This window comes from Tachysurus fulvidraco, chromosome 21, assembly GCF_022655615.1.
Source record: "Tachysurus fulvidraco isolate hzauxx_2018 chromosome 21, HZAU_PFXX_2.0, whole genome shotgun sequence".
NCBI classification, from domain to species: domain Eukaryota; kingdom Metazoa; phylum Chordata; class Actinopteri; order Siluriformes; family Bagridae; genus Tachysurus; species Tachysurus fulvidraco.
The window spans coordinates 7558248-7581168 of record NC_062538.1 but is presented as its reverse complement, the minus strand read 5'-3'; the positions used below and the strand labels follow the sequence as shown (position 1 = coordinate 7581168).

Sequence of the window (22921 nt, the reverse complement as noted above, 5' to 3'; positions counted from 1 at the left end):
TTTGTTTTATTTATTTCTGTTTATAGATGACTAATGAAACTGCATTGATGAGATACACTAGCTATCTGCATTTTGTTTATTAAATGCAGCGAAGCATTAACAAACATAAGTATTATCATTTAAAAGGCTGACATATAGAATGCACATAGCTCCGTAAATGCAGTTTAAGCTTGGCTACCGTGTGAAAGTTGCAGATATCAGTACCAGTCACTCTCACTAACATACTGTACAGTAGAGATGAACCAGAACAAATGTATACTTTGGAATGAACAGATAACATACATTATGATACAACTACAGAGTCAAATAGCAGATGCACTACTGTTTTTCTAATGCAATGCACAGCTACATAAACATGAGCAGCTGAGCAATGCATGTAGTGTTAATTCATCCTTAGTAATTGCCTGGTCAAGGAATGTATATGAGCAAGTGAGTTTCATATAGTCCTTAAGTAGAAAGGTTTGGGGAACTGAACAAAATTCACATTTTTCCTCAGAGATTAATTTCAACCCCTCAATAATTCACACTGTTTCTTGAGCATAGTTTCTTAATTAAATCATCCCCACTTCAGGTTTAAATTCGAATACAGATTTGGATATTTGACGCACTGAACCGATAAGACATTAACATACACACTATTTTGTCAGAGTAAAGTCCATGAGGTGTTTTGCATCTGTAAATAGTTAGCACACAAATCTGAATAATTACGTATGCTAATAAGTATGTTCATGGTTTGTGTCATACAGGTAAAGAAAGTGATGCTGACACCAAAACTAGTCCTTCTCTTATTTCTCAACATTCAAGGTAGTTTATCTGTTTATCTATAACCTGTTGTTTTTTTTTGTTTTTTCAGATTTCAACTCTTAAGCACAACCTGCAAAGGCAGCAAACCTGGTCTCATATCAGCATAAAAGTATGGCATTTTACCATCAGTGAGCCTCCCTCTCAGGACTCATTATTTTTTTTTCTCCTTTTCGCCACATAATCATGTAACAACACTTAGATAAAAAGACCCCGAGGACCACTTTGGGGTTGCCCTCTTCAGGAAAGACGAGGAGAGAGATTAGTTTATATCCCTGCCTGAGATATGAGTAACCCTGACATCTTGGGAAAACCTTTAGCTTGCTATTGTGTGCCCAGTTCTGACAAACAGTCAAAAACAACAACAACAAAGTAACCAAGATGCCAAAAATGAAGCCAGGAAACCAAGAGGCCATAAAATATTTAAGCAAAGAACGATGTTAAACTGACTATCCACTTTTGGACAATGAAAGCTGTTTTTGGCCTGTAATACAGTATATCTATTGCTTTATTTATTTATTAGGTTATTTATTGTATTAATATTATGCTATGTAGTCATTTTCCTTGATTTTTTTTAATATATCCCTTCATAATATATCCTAATCGTACAGGCTTCCATTGTGAAGCTTTTTGATATTTTGGTCTGAAACAGAAATTGTTGTATTGAAAAGGTATCAACGCATAGTTATTTGTGATTTTATTGCTTCTGAATGATGAACAGTTCACAGAAAATACAATTTTCATCTATCAATGCCTTGTTGCTCTAGAAACATTGCAACTAAAGTGTCTAAATGATCAGAACATGCAGACGACTAGCTGATTTGATCATTTTAGTGATTCAGCTAACTGCTGAAAGCTCACAGGAGTATTACCCAAGTCAAACACCACTACAGGATATTGCAAAAAATGCTCAGGGGTTACAAACACTGAAACTTGTGATGCACTGGCAGTTAGTGTGACCTGCCAATACCCCTTCAGGAAATCAAGCTTGGTAATGTAATTAGCTGTTGTCAATAAAGTGCTCCAGTACTGAAAATCTGGAACTGTGACATCATTTACTTTCTGGTAATCCATGCAGAATCAACACTCGTGATGAACTGGGCCCTTTATATTATATATATATATATATTTATCATGTGTAGTTCTGTGTAGGAGTTATCACTATGGTGACAATATGGACATAAAGTCAATCGATAAAGATTATCACCATTACTATTAATTGTAATTGAATAATAAACAGTTTGTAGCTGCGAGAGTGCAAATTTTTTTCTTAAACTTCGAAGACTATAAGTTTGCTGCTTCAACTCATGACGATAGTCTGAAGCAGCTGGGAGCTGGGTGAATGCATATAAGACAACACACTCACACACACACACACACACACACACACACACACACACACACACACACACACACACACACAGAGGCAAGAACATAGATAAGTACAGCCCATTTATTCAAAACAGCAGAAATCTGCGACACAGTAATTACTCTAATTAACCAGATGGAGACATGTGGCTAGACTACAGCAGACCCAACAACACACATACACACACTGACATGAGCCTAAAGCCTGGCATGATTTATAGTCCAATAGATCTGTACCAGTCACAAACGCACATCATAAAACAATTCTTTGGACAAGATAAGGTCACTGGTCTTAATGTGATGTTCTTAGTGGCAGCCAATTTATTGCTACGATCAAAGACAACTGATGAAAAGGTTCTCAGTCAGAAAGTTTTGTTTTTGGATCCTATTGTGTGACTGCTTTTATGACAGTCATATAAAAGTCACCAAAAGGAGGTGAAAAAAGACTAGACTTTAAAATGAAATCGTATAAAATACTCACGTTTATTCATGTAATGTTACGAGCGTACCTGCCTTCATGCATTTCAGGAACAATAATGGACAGAAAATGGACATAATAGTAGTTTATACAACCAGATTATGTTGGTTGATGATGTAGGCAGAATAACATCATTTTCATTTTGTATACTCATTATTGTATAATCTGTCACAGAGAACACTTGTTACTGTATGTGTTAAATAGTCTGTTAATGATTTCAGCCAAAATTTCATGATCTCTGATACTGAAGAAATTTCACACCTAACCATCCCAGTGCTGCTTGTATATACTGTAGTCTGACAATCATCTGGACCATTTAAAGCTACTAAAACAGATCAATTCTACTGGTCAATCAAAAAAGCAAAGTGTTTACTCATTCCAATATGGGCAAGGATGTAAAATGAGATTAACCCAATAAGATCTCAGGATATTTATATGAATGTCTGACTGATGGATATCTTTATAGGTTTGACTGATGTGCTGCATTTTCACTTTTTCCGATGAAGTTAAAGAGAGATCAAGCAACATGGGATCAACCAATCAAGGTTAGTGATATGTTTCTTGTTCTGTCCCATGCTTTTTGTTTCGTTGTAGTCCCAGCTCCTGAGCCAGATAAATGATACTCATTCTGCTCCTACAAGTTTAAAGTGCTAGTGACTTTGCTGTTCTATGTTAGCACACCATGGCAGTAAAATACATGGAGGAAATCTAGAAGTGGGAGATTTATTTAGGCTCAGCGCACTGCACAGCTGCATTTTACACACAAGCACTTCCCTCAGGAAATGTATTTTTAGTAAGAAAGCATCTGGTTTCTGATCAGATGGGTGGTTTTATATATGTTCTATAGCTAGCTTGGGTAGATTTCATGCTAGCTTAGTGAATTACATGTATACAAGCGTGGGGGAAGGGAGCATGGTGTACAAGTGAGGGGAGGGGTTGAATGTTGAGTTAGTGATTGGCACATTTGCCTCGCACCTCAGGGGTTGGGGATTTTATTCACACATCTGCCCTGTGTCCATGGAATTTACATGTTCTCCATGTACATCAGTGGTCTCCCTCCAGGTACTCTGGATTTCCCAGTCCAAAGATGTGTTGTAGGTCGATTGTCATTGTTTAAATTATCTGTAATGTGAATGTATGTGTGAGATTGTGCCCTGTGATGAATTGGAACCATGTACATAATGTCCCCCACCTTGTGCCCCAAATCTCTTTTACACATCCATACTTATTCCTTCAGATAATGTAGGTTAGACACACTGTGGATAATACACTGTTAAGCAAAGCCAAGGCTGCCAACTCTCACGCATTCAGCGTGATACTCACGCAATTGACCAGATTCTCACGCTCTCAAGCCACACCCCCATATTCTCACACAGACAGGGGAAAAAAATTGCGCCACATGAGCTCGCAAAGCAACGCGCAGAGAGACCAGACAGACAGTGTAGTGAGACATTTTTGTGACAATTGTGAGGGAAATACACAATTTATTCCCATAAACTGTGTAGTCAGCCGTTCTCCCTCCCATCTGCACCGTGTGAATTGTGAACGCAGGCAGGTCAGTGAGTTACAGGGCAATCTGTGTCTCTGCCCAGTTTAGGCTAGTAACTAATAGGCCTATGCTGTTATATAGTTTATATAGAATTAAGTTTGCATTAGCAGAGTTGTTTGTTTTGCAGCACTGAGCAGTTATTTTACATAACTTTATCATAAAATACAGTACAAAAGCATTTCCAGATAACAAATATCTGATTTTATTTATATCAATCACAACTCATCAATCATGTCCAGATTTTTGACTGGTGGTGGTGTCAGTATGGATAAATTTGAATTTTCTGTTATAGGATGTTATCTAAAGTGTCAGGGTTCAAGTGGGAGCTGCATTAATCTGCGAACATGTTAAACACATGTTAATTCTATCCATGTTTTATCCTTCTGTAAAATGTTTGTGAAAATTAAATGTACAGTAATGCAAATCTCCCAAGAAATTCTGTACACATACCAAATACTTTGACAATCAATATATACTTAATACACTTCTGTTAATGCAAGGATTTTGTGTTTGTATTTTCCCCCCACACCAAGCCACGCCCCTCAATAAGCCCCTCCCTCATAACCAAAGCCCCGCCCCCAGAATCTCACTCTAAGCTGAACTCAAAAGTTGGCAGCCCTGGCAAAGCTAATAATTACTCTTTAATTTAAACTCCAGTAAATTTGTTTACCGTCTTTGTCACTGATTCACTTTAAATTAATACAAATCTAGTATTATAAAACAGTGTGTGTATCTTAGCAGAACATCTTTTATCTGCAGCCTACTGAGGAAATTATGGATGCAATAATAAAAAGAACCAACCTTTCTGCCTCTCCATCTTCTCTATTAATATGATCTGAGTTTCTTTCTCCGTCAGCTAAATTCTATCTGTCACTCAAACTAACAAGCTATGCATGGCAACACGCCTCTCATCAAAACCTCATCCTTCATCGGTTGCTTAGTGTTTAGTCTTAAAGGAAAAAAGCCTGTTGCTCCCATTTTCTAGCCAGAATTCAGCTTTGAGTATGAAAACATCATTGATCATTGTGCTACTGCAAACCAAACACCTTATAAAATGAGAGACTGAACCATGCTTTACTCTGACATTCCCTTTGCTGAGTCTACAGTATCTATAAACAGATGCCTTACATTTAGCATGCCATTAGTGCCACCGCTGCATTCCTATTAAGGGTATATGAGTGTGCAGTCCACCATTCTCACAGTGTATGCAGAAACAAAGCCACATTTACTGTAGTTTCTCTAAAAAGAAAAGGGCTGTACTTCACCCCAGGTTTAAAAAAATATATAAAACGAACTGACCATGCAACACTACTGCTTCAGTCAATGTCACTGAATTTATAGTCCTAGATGTAAGAGTTGAATAGTTATCTAAGCTAATTTCATTTCTTAAATTTTGTTTTAAACTTGTATACCAACGATATTCAGGTAAAACTGTAAAATGCCAGTGACAAAAAATTCCTTGCTTACTGATCCAGATAAGCAACTAACATAAGCTACCTGTTAGTGATAACTTTAGTGCTGGTAATACTGTCTTAGCAGTTTAACCCTCTGGGGTCGACAGGCGCACCGGCGCGTCTTTGGCACATTTTTACCTCTTCAACGTGAAATCCACTTAAAATACTCAGTCATTCATAATCATACACATACATGTAATACATCATTCAAAACTGTGAAGTGTCTACTTTTATATGAGTGCCTTCATAATAACAACAAAACGCTGTGCTTTTGGCAAATAAAGAAAATATCCAGGTTGTGCATTCAGACATCTGTGTCTCCTTGACCATCTTCCTGAAACACGTTACAAACATGAACTAATAACTCCGCCAATACTTATCACACGAACATGATACATATGTCTAATGAAAGCCTGAAATGTCTACTTTTAAATGAGGTAATTAAAATCGAAAGAAAATATTGTCTTTTTGTGTAATCTGTATGTAAGTAAAGAGAGGTACAGTTTTTCTGGCTCGATCTCGTTAGCGCTAATGTAATCCCACCTACCATGTGCGCGCCATTCATATGGAAATTACCTGACGCGGGCTATGCAAACAAGATCAACGCCCCAAACGATGCTATAAGAAGCACCAAGTTTTAACAGATTCCATTAAAGATTAAAAAAGATTCCATTAAAGATTCCATTAAAGATTTTAACAGAGCCATATTGTATTGGTCATATTACAATATTAACATATTGTTACTTGTATACATATTGTTACTTTATTATTTATTTTAAGCATCTGTCTTGTAGTATAGTGTCTGTTTGCTCGGTCTCTTAGACAGTTCAGGTGAAAGCGGTTATATTTTGTTCAGTATTGATGCTGGTTTTATGAAGCGTGTAACAGAAGAATCTGGTTTGAATGTAAAGTAGGGAGAATAAACATATACAGCACATTCTCGCTCTGTTTCTCTTTAAACATTCTGCTTCAGCTATCCATTTAAAAACGCCAATGTCAGATCACAAATCACACCAAAGAGGGAAAATAAAATAAAAAATCTTTGATATTACCGTTTAGTAATGTAGATAGTCTCTCATCCAATGAGCTTCTAAAAGCTAAGTATGTGTGTGATTGGATAAGCAGAAACAGAAGCCCTGATGCTTTTTAAGATTAGCTATCTCAAATCGCTCAACTACAGACAATGTTTTCACTTGTTTATCTGGTCTGCTACAGTATTTTCCAAAAGTACATAGACACCTGACAAATTTTGCCCTTATATGATCGTTCAACATTATTATCAACTATTATGGCAGCCTCCAATATCTTGGGAAGGCTTTTCACTAGATTTTGCTTCCACCATCTTTGACAAACAATACTAAATAAACACTATACTATACTAAAATTCCAAACCTCATAGCTAATTATGCCTCTTACAATTCTGTCTATTTAGTTTAAGCTATTTTCCTCACTCACCCTCTATAACCTGTGCTGCCTTCAACTGCTATCAAAATTAAAGTTAAAAAGATCCCGATCTAAAAGTTGCACATTCACTGAAAATTAAATAAAAACAGAAAGTGCCTGAAACAAACGGTACAAGAGTTCCTGTAATGCACAGTCAATCCATAAGCCATGGGACAATCCAAAATCAGGTGTTATATACAACTAAAAGTGGAAATCACATTGAAACTTAGACCATTAAGCTAAAATGCTAACAAACACATGCAAACTAATAGTCTGAATCATAGTGACAAAGCATAAGGGATTGAGGCAAAACTACGAGATATTTGACAGGAGTAACACCACAAACAAGGCAGAAAGGCAGCGCGTAAGCCAGAACAAGTGCATAAGAAATGGAGAGAGAGAAATAGAGAATAAGGCAGAGGCTGACATTGAAAGTGGTGGAAAACAGCTTTAAACCTGTCACTTCCAATTTCAGCACCTATCACAGGCTGCAAGAGTGGCAGCTGGAGTGGAGACTCTACTGGGACGTGTGTCAATCAAAGGACCACATCAAAGTGACTGTTCATAGGGACAGCCGCTAGAGGACTAGTGACTCTGCTGAAACAACTCCAATTGTAGGAGCTCATCTGATCAATATGTATCTGTCTGAAAAAAAAAAAAGACAGCTGACATGGAACACAGAGAAAGAGTTAGCAGTTAGAAATTGCTCAGACAATGTGCAGTGACACATCTGCGGCCTTGTCTGTGGATACACACATGCACACACTCACGCACACACACACGCACACACACACACACACACACACACACACACACACACACACACACACACACACACACACACACACACACACACACACTCACTGTGATGTGTTCTCTTCACTCTGAATCAAGTATTACACTCAGCGGGAGTTTTCCATCTCACAGGGTCACAGAGCATGAAGCTATGAAGCTGTAGACTATGATAGAGAGCTTAGCACATGTCCATCTGTCTAAGCGAGAGTAAAAAGGGTTTCGTGTCACTTTCAGTTTTGCAAGAAGCCACACACACTCAGCCCTGACAGAACATTCATGGCTCAATTAAATCAACATGACAGTATAGCATGGTGTGTGTTTCGACAGGCACTTATTTCCAGGGATCAGTACAGCGTAACAGATATTGCGTCATCAGGTAGGCGTGGCCTATTTGATAATCTAACCCTAACCCTAACTCTAACCCTAACCATAACCGTAGTTTTTGATTGTTTATTTGTTTTCTAAAATAAATCAACCTGCATGACTGTTTTGTCCTTCGTAGTATGCTGGGGTTTTTTTGAAAGAAGGCGTTTTTCCAAGACCTCCGGAAACACCTTAGCTTGGATTACTGCCTGTTTTCTGTGTCCACGTAGGTTTCCTCTGCGTTTTCCCTTAATGTATGAATGAGCGTAATACCCTTTCGATGGACTGCCATTCCAGCATGTCTGTACTCCTAGGTTAAAATGCCACCTGAAGATGAATGAATGGATGAAATGTGCTGCCTAATAATATGTTGACACGGTAGCTTCATTATAGTTGGCTAGTTTTTCAGTACCCTGTAATGTAGCTAGCTACTTTATCAACATGCTATTTTGGCTGGAGCTGGAGCTAAATCACGAGAGGTTATAAAGTACCACGCAGCTTTCCAGACATTGCATAATTAAAAGTCTCATTGTAACAAAAAGATAACAAGTTGCCTCACTCTCACTCACTCACTCATTTTCTACCGCTTATCCGAACTTAATCTCAAGCGTCATTGGGCATCAAGGCAGGATACACCCTGGACGGAGTGCCAACCCATCACAGGGCACACACACACTCTCATTCACTCACGCAATCACACACTATGGACAATTTTTCCAGAGATGCCAATCAACCTACCATGCATGTCTTTGGACCGGGGAGGAAACCGGAGTACCCGGAGGAAACCCCCGAGGCACAGGGAGAACATGCAAACTCTGCACACACAAGGCGGAGGCGGGAATCGAACCCCTTCCCTGGAGGTGTGAGGCGAACATGCTAAACACTAAGCCACCGTGCCCCCCTAACAAGTTGCCTATTACATGTCAAATAATAAAATGATAAAATGTGTGTTGTATACTGTAGCTAATATAACAGCTGAGAAGGGAAAGTTCTTCTCACCTTGTACTTGGCGCTATCCTGTAATTGTTCACCCTCCCGTATCCAACTGACCGAGGGTTTGGGGTTGCCGAACGCCGTGCAGCTAAGAGTGATGCTGCCCCCCTCTTTGGCCTCCACGTACTGTGGTGGGGTGTCCGTGAAGGTTGGAGGAGCTGCAACACAACAAGGCTTATTTAAACGTTTATATTTTACATACAACCCACTATCTGCTACAGATCAATCCATTCACATGCAGGTGCATGATATTAATCCCTGCATTTGCACTTGCAACATTTCGTTTTTCTAAGAGACAGCTAAATCATGAACAATTTATTCAACACTTGGAAAAAATTCTATTTTTTATGACCACATGGAAAGACAGTAAAGCAGTTTAACATTCTCTCAGTTACATGTTACTTTGTGACCAAACGTGAGATGAACAAGAGACATCAATGGACATTTTAATAATACGTACCACGTAAGATAGAATTGTCTTCAGCAAATAAACATGTCAGATGAAATGTCAGAACTGGGCGAGTAAATCTCTGTGCGCTCACATTAAAAGGTGATTTTACAAGAGAATGAATTAAGACGTGCTAGGATTATGAAGCGAGAGGCGAGGTGAGAAAGCACCTCTGTGGTTGCAAACAAGGTGCTAGATAGACTACAGCCTTGTCTTCTCTGATCTGAGTGTGTATGCTGATGCTGCTAATGCTGGAGAAACATCCTCTCATTCTCGCTTGCTAACTTTAGTAACCATTTGATTTGCAGTGGTTTTGTGATAAGATGTTTTTATACCCTGGGCTTTTTTAGTGTCTATTTTGCTCAGCTATATAATTCTAGAAAGTTAGAAGAGTGTATTCGTGGAAAAAATGTGCTCATTGGAATAATGTTAATATCTGTGATAGTTTAGTCAGTCTGAATTGACTAAAATTGCTGTAGAATCCACATGACTAAAATATGAATAAGGTAAATGGGCTGTGTTCAGGGTCTGGTCTACAACTTGCATTCAGGAGTTACTCATTAGTACTAGATGCTAATACTCGGTGCTAGATTCTAAACACCATTCCATTGCTATGTAACTGTACTATGAAATGTTAATAAAGTCTATCTATCTATCTATCTATCTATCTATCTATCTATCTATCTATCTATCTATCTATCTATCTATCTATCTATCTATCTATCTATCTATCTATCTGCCTATCTGTTTGTCTGTCAACCAAGTTTTCTGGAAGTAAATGTTGTTCATAATGTATATTATATTATATTATATTATATTATATTATATTATATTATATTATATTATATTATATTATATTATATTATGATATTTATTCATTTTTTGCAGACACAAATAAATTTCATTGTGAAATTTATAGTCATATAGTCATATGCGACTTCCACACCATCACACTAGAAAAACAGGCTTAACCCGTTAATGCTTAATCTTTAACCCTTTAACATCCTTTAAGGCTGATTTTAGGAAAATATCAAATAAATCATATCTAGATCACTTTAATTGACTAACAATTTAGAAAAGAACATTACCCTTATTTTATTCTTTAAAACTACCTGACTTTCTTTTCTTTACAAACTTTTCACACAAAATCCCTACTGAACACCATAGCTGAGCATAAAAAAGGTACTTTTTTAAAAATATATTTTTACCTCTGAAACCAGCTTATTATGTACCAGTCTTGAACTGAATAAACTCTTTTTCTTAACTTAAGCAGCATTAAATAGAACAGGACCAATCTAAAACCAACAGGACCCATCTAAACCCAACATGACTAATCTAAACCAAACCTGACCCATCTAAACCTAACACAATCCATCTAAAACCAACAGGACCCATCTAAACCCAACATAGCCCATCTAAACCCAACATGCCCAATATAAACCCAGCATGGCCCATCTAAACCCAACAGGACCCATCTAAACTCAACAGGACCCATCTAAACCTAACACAACCCATGTAAACCTAACACAACCCATCTAAGCCCAACAGGACCCACCTAAACCCAACAGGACCCATCTAAACCCAACATGGCCCATCTAAACCCAACATAGCCTATCTAAACCCAACATAGACCATCTGAACCCAACATAGCCTATCTAAACCCAACATGACCCATCTAAACCTAACATGGCCCATCTAAACCCAACATAGCCTATCTAAACCCAACATGACCCATCTAAACCCAACATGGCCCATTTAAACCCAACATAGCCTATCTAAACCCAACACAGCCCATCTAAACCCAACATAGCTTATCTAAACCCAACATGACCCATCTAAACCCAACATGACCGATCTAAACCCAGCATGGCCCATCATAATACTAACATCAAATTCAATTTAGATGTTTACCTGTAACACTGAATATGTTGAGTAACAATGCTGTTGTAAAAACGCTGACACTTCAGGATACTCACAATGGTATTTCATGATGTTAATAAATTATACTAACACTTCAGCCAGGCCAAGCCTCAAGTAATACAGTCATTTATGGGCTTATTACCCTCTGAATGATATACAAACTGTAACAGCCACACACTTTAAAGATGTTTTCTTCTATTTAATTGTATCTGTAATGCAGAAAGCGAGTGAGGCTCTTTCACTAGATTCACATGTCAGAACAGGCGATGAGGCCGAGAAGCAGAGACATCTGTCCTCTCAGAAAACTCCATCTGCTTTCTGTTCAGCTTCAGAAACACTCACATACTCCCACAGCAGTGACCTGCAATGCTGACTAAACACCAACACTCCAAAAAGTGTCTCTCTCTCTCTCTTTCTTTCACACACACACACACACACACACACACACACACACACACACACACACACACACACACACACACACACACACACACACAAGCACTCTCTCATAAGCATCTGTCAGAATGTCTGACGGCCACAAAAGGCTGACGGCCACAAGAGCGTGATTAAAAAAAAAACGCCCTGGACACGAGTGTGTTGCAGTTACACAGCCACAGTTTCTTATTGATCTTATGGCCTGCTTCAGGCTCTAAAGCCTTCCAGTGATCTCACTTGACACCGGGGCATGCGCAGACAGAATAAGACATGCCTTATTTTTCGCTGAATCAGACATCAGATCCACTTGGCACTACACCTGCAGTGGGCAGAAATCAAAGTGCTGTAACAGCAGCTTCTCTATTCATACACAGCAGAGTGTCAGGCTTTATAGTCCCTCTTTCTCTGATCACACACACACACACACACACACACACACACACACACACACACACACACACACACACACACACACACACACACACACACAGCAGGCTCCAGCAGGTTGTGTTTGGTGCCAGTCAGGCTGCACCTGCAGTGTCAATAAAGAGGGCTATCTGCTGAGGCTAAATAGAGCTTTTGGAACAAGTGGCCTCTTACTGTGCTTCTCTGTGTCTCTAATTATATCCTTCTCATGTTAGATTACTAAGACTACTGAAGGCATCAAACAGAGCTGAGCAGATCATTGGTGCATCACCAACAAAATGCAAACTCATGCCAGCAAAATGGATAAGAGCAGGTTAAAACTTAAAAAACAACAACAACAACAACAACAACAAAACACTGCTTTGGAAAGCCAGGAGATCAAATCACAAATCACAACAGTATCATAGACATTTTTTGTCCTGGAGGCCAAGAAAGAACCTCAATCCAGTCAGCAGAATTCATCACAACCTTCAAAAAATGGCTAAAGATCACCTCTTTAGTGAAAACTTACTTAAGCCCTAATGTAACGTCCAAAATAAAGATAAAATATCTGCACTTACACAATCTCTTACACCCCTACTCAATATATGTGTATAGTAGCACCACTGGCAGCACCACTTGCACTGTCCTCTGCATGATATATCTAAATTTGCCTGTATTTCCTACTTTTTAAGTAGGATAAACGAGTCTTCTAAATGAATGAATACAAAAGTAAAAAAGATGATTTTGCTGTCTTCCTGGATGGGAGGGATGGCATTCTGTGCCTCCCCTCACAATCTCAGTGACAATGTCAACTGTGGGTGTTTGTGAGCTCATGTATGTGGAAGAGGGCAGACTGATCGTCCCTCTATGTGTTCAGACGTGAGACTGGGTTGGTTCAGATGCCCTGTGATGCAGCATTAGCAGCTGGTTTCACACGTTTCAGCAGAAGCATGTGGTCGGTAAGATCTAGCTAGTGGGTGAGAATGGGTAGGTGACCAAATAGAACGAATGTGGAGTAAAACAAAAATGACATACTATGTTTAGTATATACGAACATTACTTAGAAGTAAACGGCCCCACTCATAGTGTTAAAAATATGTCAGACTGTCTCCAGGTTACTACTCTGCTGTCTACACTGTGCTGACATTAATCCATCCTGAGAAAAATTAGCGAAAATTGTAAAACATCAGCTATATTCTACAGCTATATAAAATCGGAGAGTTTTAGAAACCATTACTTTGACAGCAGATTGACGTTTAGGTGTGCAATACTTTATAGATCAGTAAAAAGGTTTATATAATCTATATGAAAAAAATGCATATGAAATAAAAGATCAATGTGTTGTATTAAAATAATCGAATAGTGATTTATGAAGGAAAATGTGCTTAACAAACAAAATGATATTTCAGAAGTTTACATTTTCCTTTACATGTGATATAAATGTCCTCTAGGGAAGGGAACCTTTTACAATGTGCTCAGAGCCCAGAGACCCAAAGGATTGTGGCAAAACTTCTGTTAAAAACCCTTTTTCCACCTTTCTAATCGTGACTACGTGACAAATGAGAAATGTGGTTAAACTAGCAGCCCAGACTGAGAGATATGCCACGGTGTGATGATAAATATTAAATACTCTATCTACTTCACTGAAGAAGAACATCATTTCCCTGCAGTGTGTGTGTCTCAGCAGGAGCCAGAGATAAAATCAGAAGCTTGTATCAAAGGAACAGATAGGTTCTAGGCTATAGTCAGACTTTGTGGTTATACTGAAGGAGATTTTAAAGATTATAAAAAGCAGGCTGGAAGGATCTGGTCATACCTAGGTCTTCATCTTTCTCATCATTCACTTCAAATAAACATGCGCATCTCTTCCTCAACCGTAAATCTCAACTGTACTTCTGTAGAATGGTCTCTTATCAGATTATTCCACTTATCCCTTATGCTTAAACTTTATCCAAACACCTCCACTATGCCAATCTGCTGTGAAGCTTTTTGGCTGTGTATGAACACAAAGACCATGTTGAAACATGCTAGTTCTGTAGCTAGTGTGTTTAAATCACAACAGTCTTAATAATCTAGTATAATGCACTCCGAAGCCCAACTATTGTAAATGTATTAAATGTATACACAGCTAATTCTTGGCATTAGTCTAACCCTCATCAATAACTTGGAAAAAGGCTGTAAATAAATCAACAGATATTTTAAATGAAAAGGAAATAGGAAAAAACAACGTAAAATGTGTTAGTAAGAATTTGTTACACCCCAAGCTGCCAAAACAGCTTTCATGCATTTTACTATTCCTAAGAGATATTCCCTCACTAGGTATTTTGATCATGGTGGTGGAGAGCATAGTCGCTCACACACACACACACACACACACACACACACACACACACACACACACACACACACACACACACACACACACTCCCATAGGTGGGCTGAATTTGGTGAGTGTGAAGGTCATTGTATAACATTTACATCAATTTTCTCTTCAAAGAGAACAGTTCTATCAATCAGGGTAGAAATGGTTCATCATTGGATAAAGGTGATCAGTTAGAACTGTATTGATTTGCAGAGACTTTCCTCTTAGTGGAGCTAATCCATGCAAGCAAAGTAATGAAATGGTCCAATAGTATAACAGAGGCATCTGACTCTTTTGAGATGTGTTTGGAGGGCTTGTTTAGAGAATTTATTCTGCCAATAAAACCAAATATTCTTGCATATGGGCTACAGAAACATGTCTCACTCAGTGTCAGACAAATTTCTGCCAAATGAACAAAAACTACCAAACACCATCAACATATAAAGGTGGCTTGCAAGATGAAAGTAAAGGAAAGAAGTAATCCTAGGTTCAGGCTAGCAAGTGACAATTGCCATTTGACAAGTGGTGTCACATTTCTTCAGTTCCCTTCTCACATCTATTAGTTCCTACCATCAATTAGCTTATTTAACTCATAAGTCAAGAAGCAATTTCACACTAATTAGTGCATTATTTAATTTCAGACAACAAGCAACATAAGCAACATGCTGCTTGCTCATGTGAACAAATGGTAATTGTACACAAATGACCAAACTGACTACAAGAACATACTGTAAATAACAGCTTTTGGAGGCTCAGTAATCCATGGTCAAAGGTGCTTTACAAATAAATTTCAATTTCAGTGTAATCCATCGCATACTACAGAAAATAAGTGTAAAAGAAGTATTCAGAATGAGGTGTTGTGCACTTCCTTCGAGGGAAATGGTTTACTCAGGAGAGAAAGAAGAGCATTTGAGCTCCTTTTAATTCATAGGCATCTCATGGTGTTCCTGCCACTGCAACTGGCGATGCATTTACCTCTGTTTCATTCTCTGTCTGTTCCTCTAACTCTCTCTTTTACTGGCTCAGTCATTATTTTGTATGCAGATGAAGTGCATAAAATGTCTCTAAAAAATGACTTGCTCTCAGAAAAGCCATAACAAAATACACTGATAATCACAAGGGAACAATTTCGTCACCATCAAAACCGCACATCAAATCGCACATTTTGTGAGACAATGGCACAGCAGAGAGCAGCCAGATGCTCTAAATAAACATAAATGCAGGGCAGAATAAAGCAGCATCAATGCCAGCAGAGAGAGGAGATCTGGAACTGATACCCAGAACTAATTACAGACAAATGCAAATGTCATATCCAGCATTTACAAACAAGTCATTATGAGGAAAATCCTCTTTCCCCAGGACTGATGTTCATCCTCACAGACTGTTGGCTCATATCTGCCTTCCATGCAGCATATCATAAAGCAAAGAAATGAATCATGGGAAGATTTTGGAGACTGGTGAGAGTGCACTGTGCACAAAAAGGTGCTGATGTGTTAATGGGGTTCATGTTGATTTGGTTTTCTTTTTCCTTTCTTTTAGGCTTTTAGTAGAATGGCCAAGTTGTACTTCAAAGTTGATCATGTTTATGCTGAAATGTAATGTTATGGCATGTCTTTATACATGGATGAATTGGGGAAAAAATCAGTTTTGGTGTATGAAATAAATAAATAAACAAACAAACAAACAAACATATTATACGTTCCTAATGAGATGCACAGAAGATGGTATGACTTTAGCACTAAAATATGTAAAAGCACCATATTAGTCATCTTGGATAGTGTTCCTTTTAGTTGCCAGGAATGAATTAGGGAAATTATACACAGGTTACAAGGAACAAAACCAAATCACATTGTACAGATTGCCTTTACACCTGTCTGCACAAATGACAATACATAAATCAGTTACACATACAGTACTAAAGCCATTAAAATGTCACGGTATCGTGTAGGAAGATGAATATCCATATAGAGAGCCAAATAACAGTGTGGCCAATGACACATTTTAAACACAGTTTACTCATTATTCTCCAGTGCTCTGCTGTTGTCTGTTGTGGACTGTGGCCTTTGCTATTGCCCATAAAGCCATCTGCAAAGTGACTGCAGCATATGGTCAGACCCACTCAGCTGAATGCTCAGCACTTACACCAGGCTGTGAAGCCATCAGCACCATGGAGAGCTCCCAGAGTCAACATCAACAAGACCAAATCCCAGCTGCTGCCACAACACGCCCTGATCATCTGACATCTGCACAACAAATGACATGGTTTGCACTTTATGTATGTGTATTGCAAACTTGTATGGAAGGTTTGTTTTAGTGGCTACATTAGCATTCAAACGTAACCTTACAACTTCTACAGGACAGACTGGAGCACTAGCTGATTAATGAGCACAAACATAAAGAAAAACTTAATTGAGGTCAGAGATATAGATACAGTCCATGGCTTTGAACATAAATATGGCTGACTCCTATGTGGTGGAATAAATAAATATCATCAGGGAATTTGTGAGATTAAATTGGCTAAATTGGCTATGAGTGGAAGGGAACTATCTCCCTCTCCTCCCTGTCAATAACACAGACACTAGCTAACTGTGCACATCTGTGAGAGTAGACATGTGAGGGTTTGCCCTGTGATGCAGCACAAGCAGCAGCTCAAAAATGTAGAAGCTAGCTTTACATGTCTCACAGGAAACAGGAGTTATCAAAACAGGCGTTAGGCGTCTCCCCTCTTGGCAGCTGTTGTATGACAGGTGAGAGCTGGCTGGTGGATGGGAACTGGCAAGTGACCAATTTAGGGAAAAAGGATTGGGACAAAATAAACAGGGCCGTGAGCAGCCATCAGCATGTTGGCTGTACTACATAAACAGCACCCCAAATCTCTTCTAAAATCACCATGTTATTTATTTAAAATCATATATATATATATAAATCACGGTGTTGCTAGCTAGCTCTCTACATTTAACATTTAACAAACATGTCTTAAACATCATCTTATTGATTAATATCTGTATCTATTGTAATATTAGTATCTGGAGCTCTCATTCAACTACATTTACATATACAGCATTTGGCAGACGCCCTTATCCAGGGCAACGTACATTGCTTAAATCTCTAACATTGGATACATTAATGCTGGTTCATTAGGTTACATACCTAAGATACCATGAGCCAAATTTTTTTGTTTGTTTGTTTTTATAAATGCAAAAAATAGGGAAAGAAGTGCTAGTTGAAGTGTTTCCTGAATAAGTAGGTCTTCAATCGCTGTTTGAAAATAGCCAGTGACTCAGCTGTCCGAACCCCTAGGGGAAGTTCATTCCACCACCTTGGTGCCAGAACAGAAAAGAGTCTTGCAGTATACTTGCCCCTTACCCTGAGAGATGGTGGAACCAGTCGAGCAGTGCTGGTAGATCGGAGGGTGCGGGGTGCAGTACAAGGAGTAATGGCCAGCATCAGTGTTTTGAATCAGTGGGTTGTGGGTTGGTATGCAAGAACTTAGAGTCTGGTATGCAAGAACAACTAGAGTCTGCGAATGATACCAATACTATATTTCCTTTGTTAACATTCTTATGCTAGAGGTTGGTGACTGGTAATGTAATTTTCCATAGTCCTAAAAGTCATGATCCTCCAAAAATCCTCTCACTGCTACATGAACTTTGTACTGTCTCATGCAAGTGCATCCTAATGAAAAATACTAAAAAAGACTCTTGCACTGTATGAGGAATACACAGTTTTGCCATGTAGACCCATTCCTAATACAATTCTGATCCTGTTTAAGGGTCAGTCTAAACAATGGTGACCCTCTTGTTCAATCCCACAGGATTAGCGCTGACTTGCTGCTGTGGTAGAACAGATTTAATCACTTTGCTCTCTTCTCTGACCCTTCAAATACGAAGTTCATTTTAATACTGCTTATCCAGGTTTCTATGGCAACAGAAGCTCTCATTTACGTTAAGGGGATTTGACATTCATATTACACACATCTGTATTGATATAGTGATATTAACAAAAGAAGATAATTGCAATGTTTGTTATATTTGTGAAATTTAAATTGTGATACATTACTATGTTTAGCGCCAGAAGTCTGAGTATGAAAGATCCACAGAAACTGTAAGATGAACTGACACATAAACTGGGACCTGGACATTGTACCATTTTTAATCAGTGCAAAGAAATGAACTGAAATGAAAAAAGCAACATGCACTTCTCATTCATCCTCTGGGTTTTTTTTATTTACTAACAGTTTGCATGAGAAATCTCAATAAATGCTGATTATCTAAAAGACCTTGCAGAGGGTGCACCTTTTATATGTGCAAATTAGCACGCCTTGTTTGTTAGTCTTATTAGCCTTGATGAATATGATAATTGGAATGTTTCTAAAAATGCCCTAAAACTGAAATACAAGGTGGATTGTATGTGTGCTAAAACTGATACCACCACATGGCGGGTATTAGAATTTCTTGATATTTTGTCTCAGTACCTGAAAAAATGAGAATTTAAAAGAATGATCAAAATCATGACTTACATTAATATAGTAATGTCAGTCTGCCATATGTACACACCTTTTACTTTATAAATATAGTACACTATCAGACCTACACTCTTTGTATTTAGATATTTGATGCAATGTAAAGTGTTTCAATGCCTTTAATCAGAGTTATCCTTTACATGAATTTTTATTTTACTTGTCCTGTTCCCATTTCCCACCTTTACGTGTTTCAGGTGTTCTCCCAATGCTTCAGGAGTTTCCTCTGGGTACTTTCCTTACTCCCCCAGTCTAAAGATGTGGATTGGCATCTTTAACTGTGATCAAGGTGAACTGGCATCTCTAATTGTCCATAGTGTGTGAAGAGGCTTGTACGATTGTTTGGCACCCCATCCAGGGTGTCCCCAGCCTTGTGACCTGAATCCCTTGGGACATGTGCCAGTTTCCCCACAACCCTGAGCATTATAAACCATGTAAAAAAAAATGGATGATTGGAAGATAGAATTATCTATTATTTAGCACATCTATCACACTGAACAAGGAAGTGTAATCTGTATGACTATTAATCGAAGGCATATCAGTTTTTTCTTTAACAAATTAAAGTATTTAAAAATTGTAAATTGTCTTTAATACAAACAATCTTGTTGAAAACATATATAGTATGCTGTTTCATAATTATAAAAAAAAAATCCTGTCAGTTGAAAATTGTGAGGAAGAGACCGTAACTTTTAAAAGGCTTTTCTTTGCTCAGAAAATCCATTACTGATCCTTTTAAAGCAGTTTTTCTAGGCTTCATTGCTTATGCCTCACATATCCATGAACATTTTAACCGTCATGGTTCACTTAACATGGTGCATTTAACAAGCCTAATTCAGTGACTAAAGACAGAAGCTAATGTTTACACTCACTGATCGATGCCGTATGAACATGCCTCCGTGTGTATGCTTCTACACATGTACACATTCACCTACACAAATCTCCCGAGTGCCTGCTCCCTGCAGCATTACATCATTTCCACCCCCCCTTCTCTCCTCCCTCACACTTAAGCCACTGGAGAGCATGTGTGAGGGTGAGAATATCACAGGAACAATATAACAGCGGCAGTGGCATCTCTGAGACAGGGAGCGGAAGCTACTGTGGATCAAAAGCTCTCAGTGACAGCCTGGTGGAGAAGCACTCACTGTGCTGAGCAGTAACTGCTCCGCGATTAGCACAGCCTGATGCACACCTCTTTACCCATCACCCTGAGGATCCCTCTCACAGACTCCGGGGAATTCATCACCAGGCCACATGTATATATTCATAAGGTTATGTACTGTAAAATCTTGTTTTTCAAAGCACAGCAGTCTGCAGGAATAGAAAGAGGACTTTTTGTAGCGACGTCACATTATCAACAGCATTAATTCTGCATGCCAGTACTAATTCCACAGCAGAGACTGATGCTTACAGCTTCCAAAGGCTTCTCTGAAATAAAGGCACTTGTTAAGGATTTTTAGGTGTCTTGGAGTACACGCTAGACTAGTAGTTTTCCACTGGGTCTCTTTCAGGTGGGTCACTTAGGTATTTTAAGCTTCTCCATTAAAAGTAAAAGTTTTTTTTTTTTTTTGGGGGGGGGGGGGGGGGACGCGACCCTTTTACAGAACCCTCAGACAATTCATCTTTTTATATCAAGGCATCTGGTGTTTCTTGTTATCACCTTGACAGTGTTGCCTGTTCTGCTTTATTCCCATAGGCTACTTTTTCTGCAAACTGATTTTTTTAATTAACTAACATTACTGTACTAATCATTTCATGAAATAAGTTAGAAGGGAGAAAATGTTTAAACTTAGTAATGGGTGTGACAGAGTCACATTTAGAAGTGTTGCATTAAACAATCAAACAAATACAGGAAACATCAAGATTTTGATGAAATAAAAAATCCAAAATCTTAATGGAATCTGGCAGTTCCTTGTATTTCACAACAATTTACCATATTAAAGAATGACACGTGGTCATTTTTATCCATTTATTTGATCATCCATGAAACAAATTTGTGTCTGTTATCACTTAAGTTATAGCAGCTATAAATGGTTGTTCCCTTGCCAGTCTCTTGTTTTCTCTTTCATAAAGACAAAAATGCAAAAAAGAAGCAAATTGTCATCTTCCTGCGAAACCACAAAGCATAACTACTGTTATTGCCGATGTTATAGAAAATTAATCAACAGTTTCTGACCAATCAGAATTGCCCGTTCGATAGTACTCTGTTCTAATAATTCTATGCACGTAGATTTAATATATCTCATTTAATACGACTTGTTTGTGCCTTGATTTGTCAGCATGCTCCATCAGATTTGTCATTATATGCCCGTATGGAAAGTTCTAGATCACTCCGAAGTTTCACTTCGAAGTTTTAATTCTATCGTTTGCGGTTTTCTGAATCAATTATGTTTGACCTCCAATGACACTGGCTCAAGATCTGCAACAATGTTGATTAGATTACTTACAGCTAAAAAAATATCTGTTTCCAAAAGTAATCAATTTTAAATGGCATGCCTATGATTTCCAAGGGGCAAATTATGGATGAAATCTGGAAAAAATATCCAGCGTCAATATAAAAGAGGCAAGAATTAGGTGATACTGCCGTGTAACCTGCTGTAGCAAAAGTATGACCGTAGCTGTTGACTGTAGCTCTTAGAGACAAGTACTGATATTAAAGTGTTAGACACACTGCAGGAAGCACACACACATACACACACACACACACACCGCAGATTAACTGTCCTCTCAACACTCTTGTCTGTGCTGAGTTGCCAGATTTATGATCAGACGACAATACACAAACACACAGAAGTCTCTCTCTCTCTCTCTCTCTCTCTGTCACACACACACACACACACACACACACACACACACACACACACACACACACACACACACACACACACACACACACACACACACACACACACAGGATAGTGCAGGGTTCTTTCCGTCTCATATATTCGCATTCTGTCGCAGAGCTTAGCTGATAAGGCAAACTCAGTGGTTTTCAATTTGGCCCCAGACAGACAGTCGGTGCTGCTGTGGCTCCTCACCTCTGTAACAGCACGCTGAGGAGATTGAGCTGCCCAGATTTAGAAATGTGATCCAACATCCACAATACAAGGCCGCAATAGGCAAAATCTGTCTGCTTCCCTGTGTAATTACAGAATTAGATTTCCCAGCAGATGTTTGCAAAGGGTTTCAAAGAGCTGAATGTCCATCACAGGAAAAAAAAATGCTGTACAGAAGCAGTGTGAAGATGAAGAGGAAAGTAGTTCTCAAGGCAACAGCATACAGGGCTGAGCAAATATACTGTTAGCATTTACATGCCACATTTACAACTTTGCAGTTAACACACCATTACTCGTAGCTCATGAATTTTAAGAGAAAAATCTCACTATTTTTAGAAATGTAATCCCAACAGACAGCCACAGAAACCTGAAAAATTCTGACTGGTTGCAACAAACTGCATATATATGTATATATATAGCTAATCAGTTAGCTTACATTTTAAATAGCTAGTATGATTGTAACAATACAATCCAATATGGCGGTGCATCAGATCCACCGTAAAAACTTCAGAGACAGAACAAGGGAATTTTT

The 22921-nt window shown here is 38.5% G+C and overlaps 1 protein-coding gene across 4 annotated transcripts in view; it reads right to left on the bottom strand.

Moving 5' to 3' along the window:
- The window catches only part of igsf9bb (immunoglobulin superfamily, member 9Bb), a 96011-nt gene that overhangs the window by 45911 nt on the left and 27179 nt on the right, over positions 1-22921 (bottom strand). For all 4 annotated transcript variants that reach the window (XM_027134165.2, XM_027134166.2, XM_027134167.2 and 1 more), the window contains exon 4: positions 9251-9402. In XM_027134165.2, the coding sequence (XP_026989966.2) occupies positions 9251-9402 (152 nt within the window). The remainder of the gene's footprint in view (positions 1-9250; positions 9403-22921) is intronic.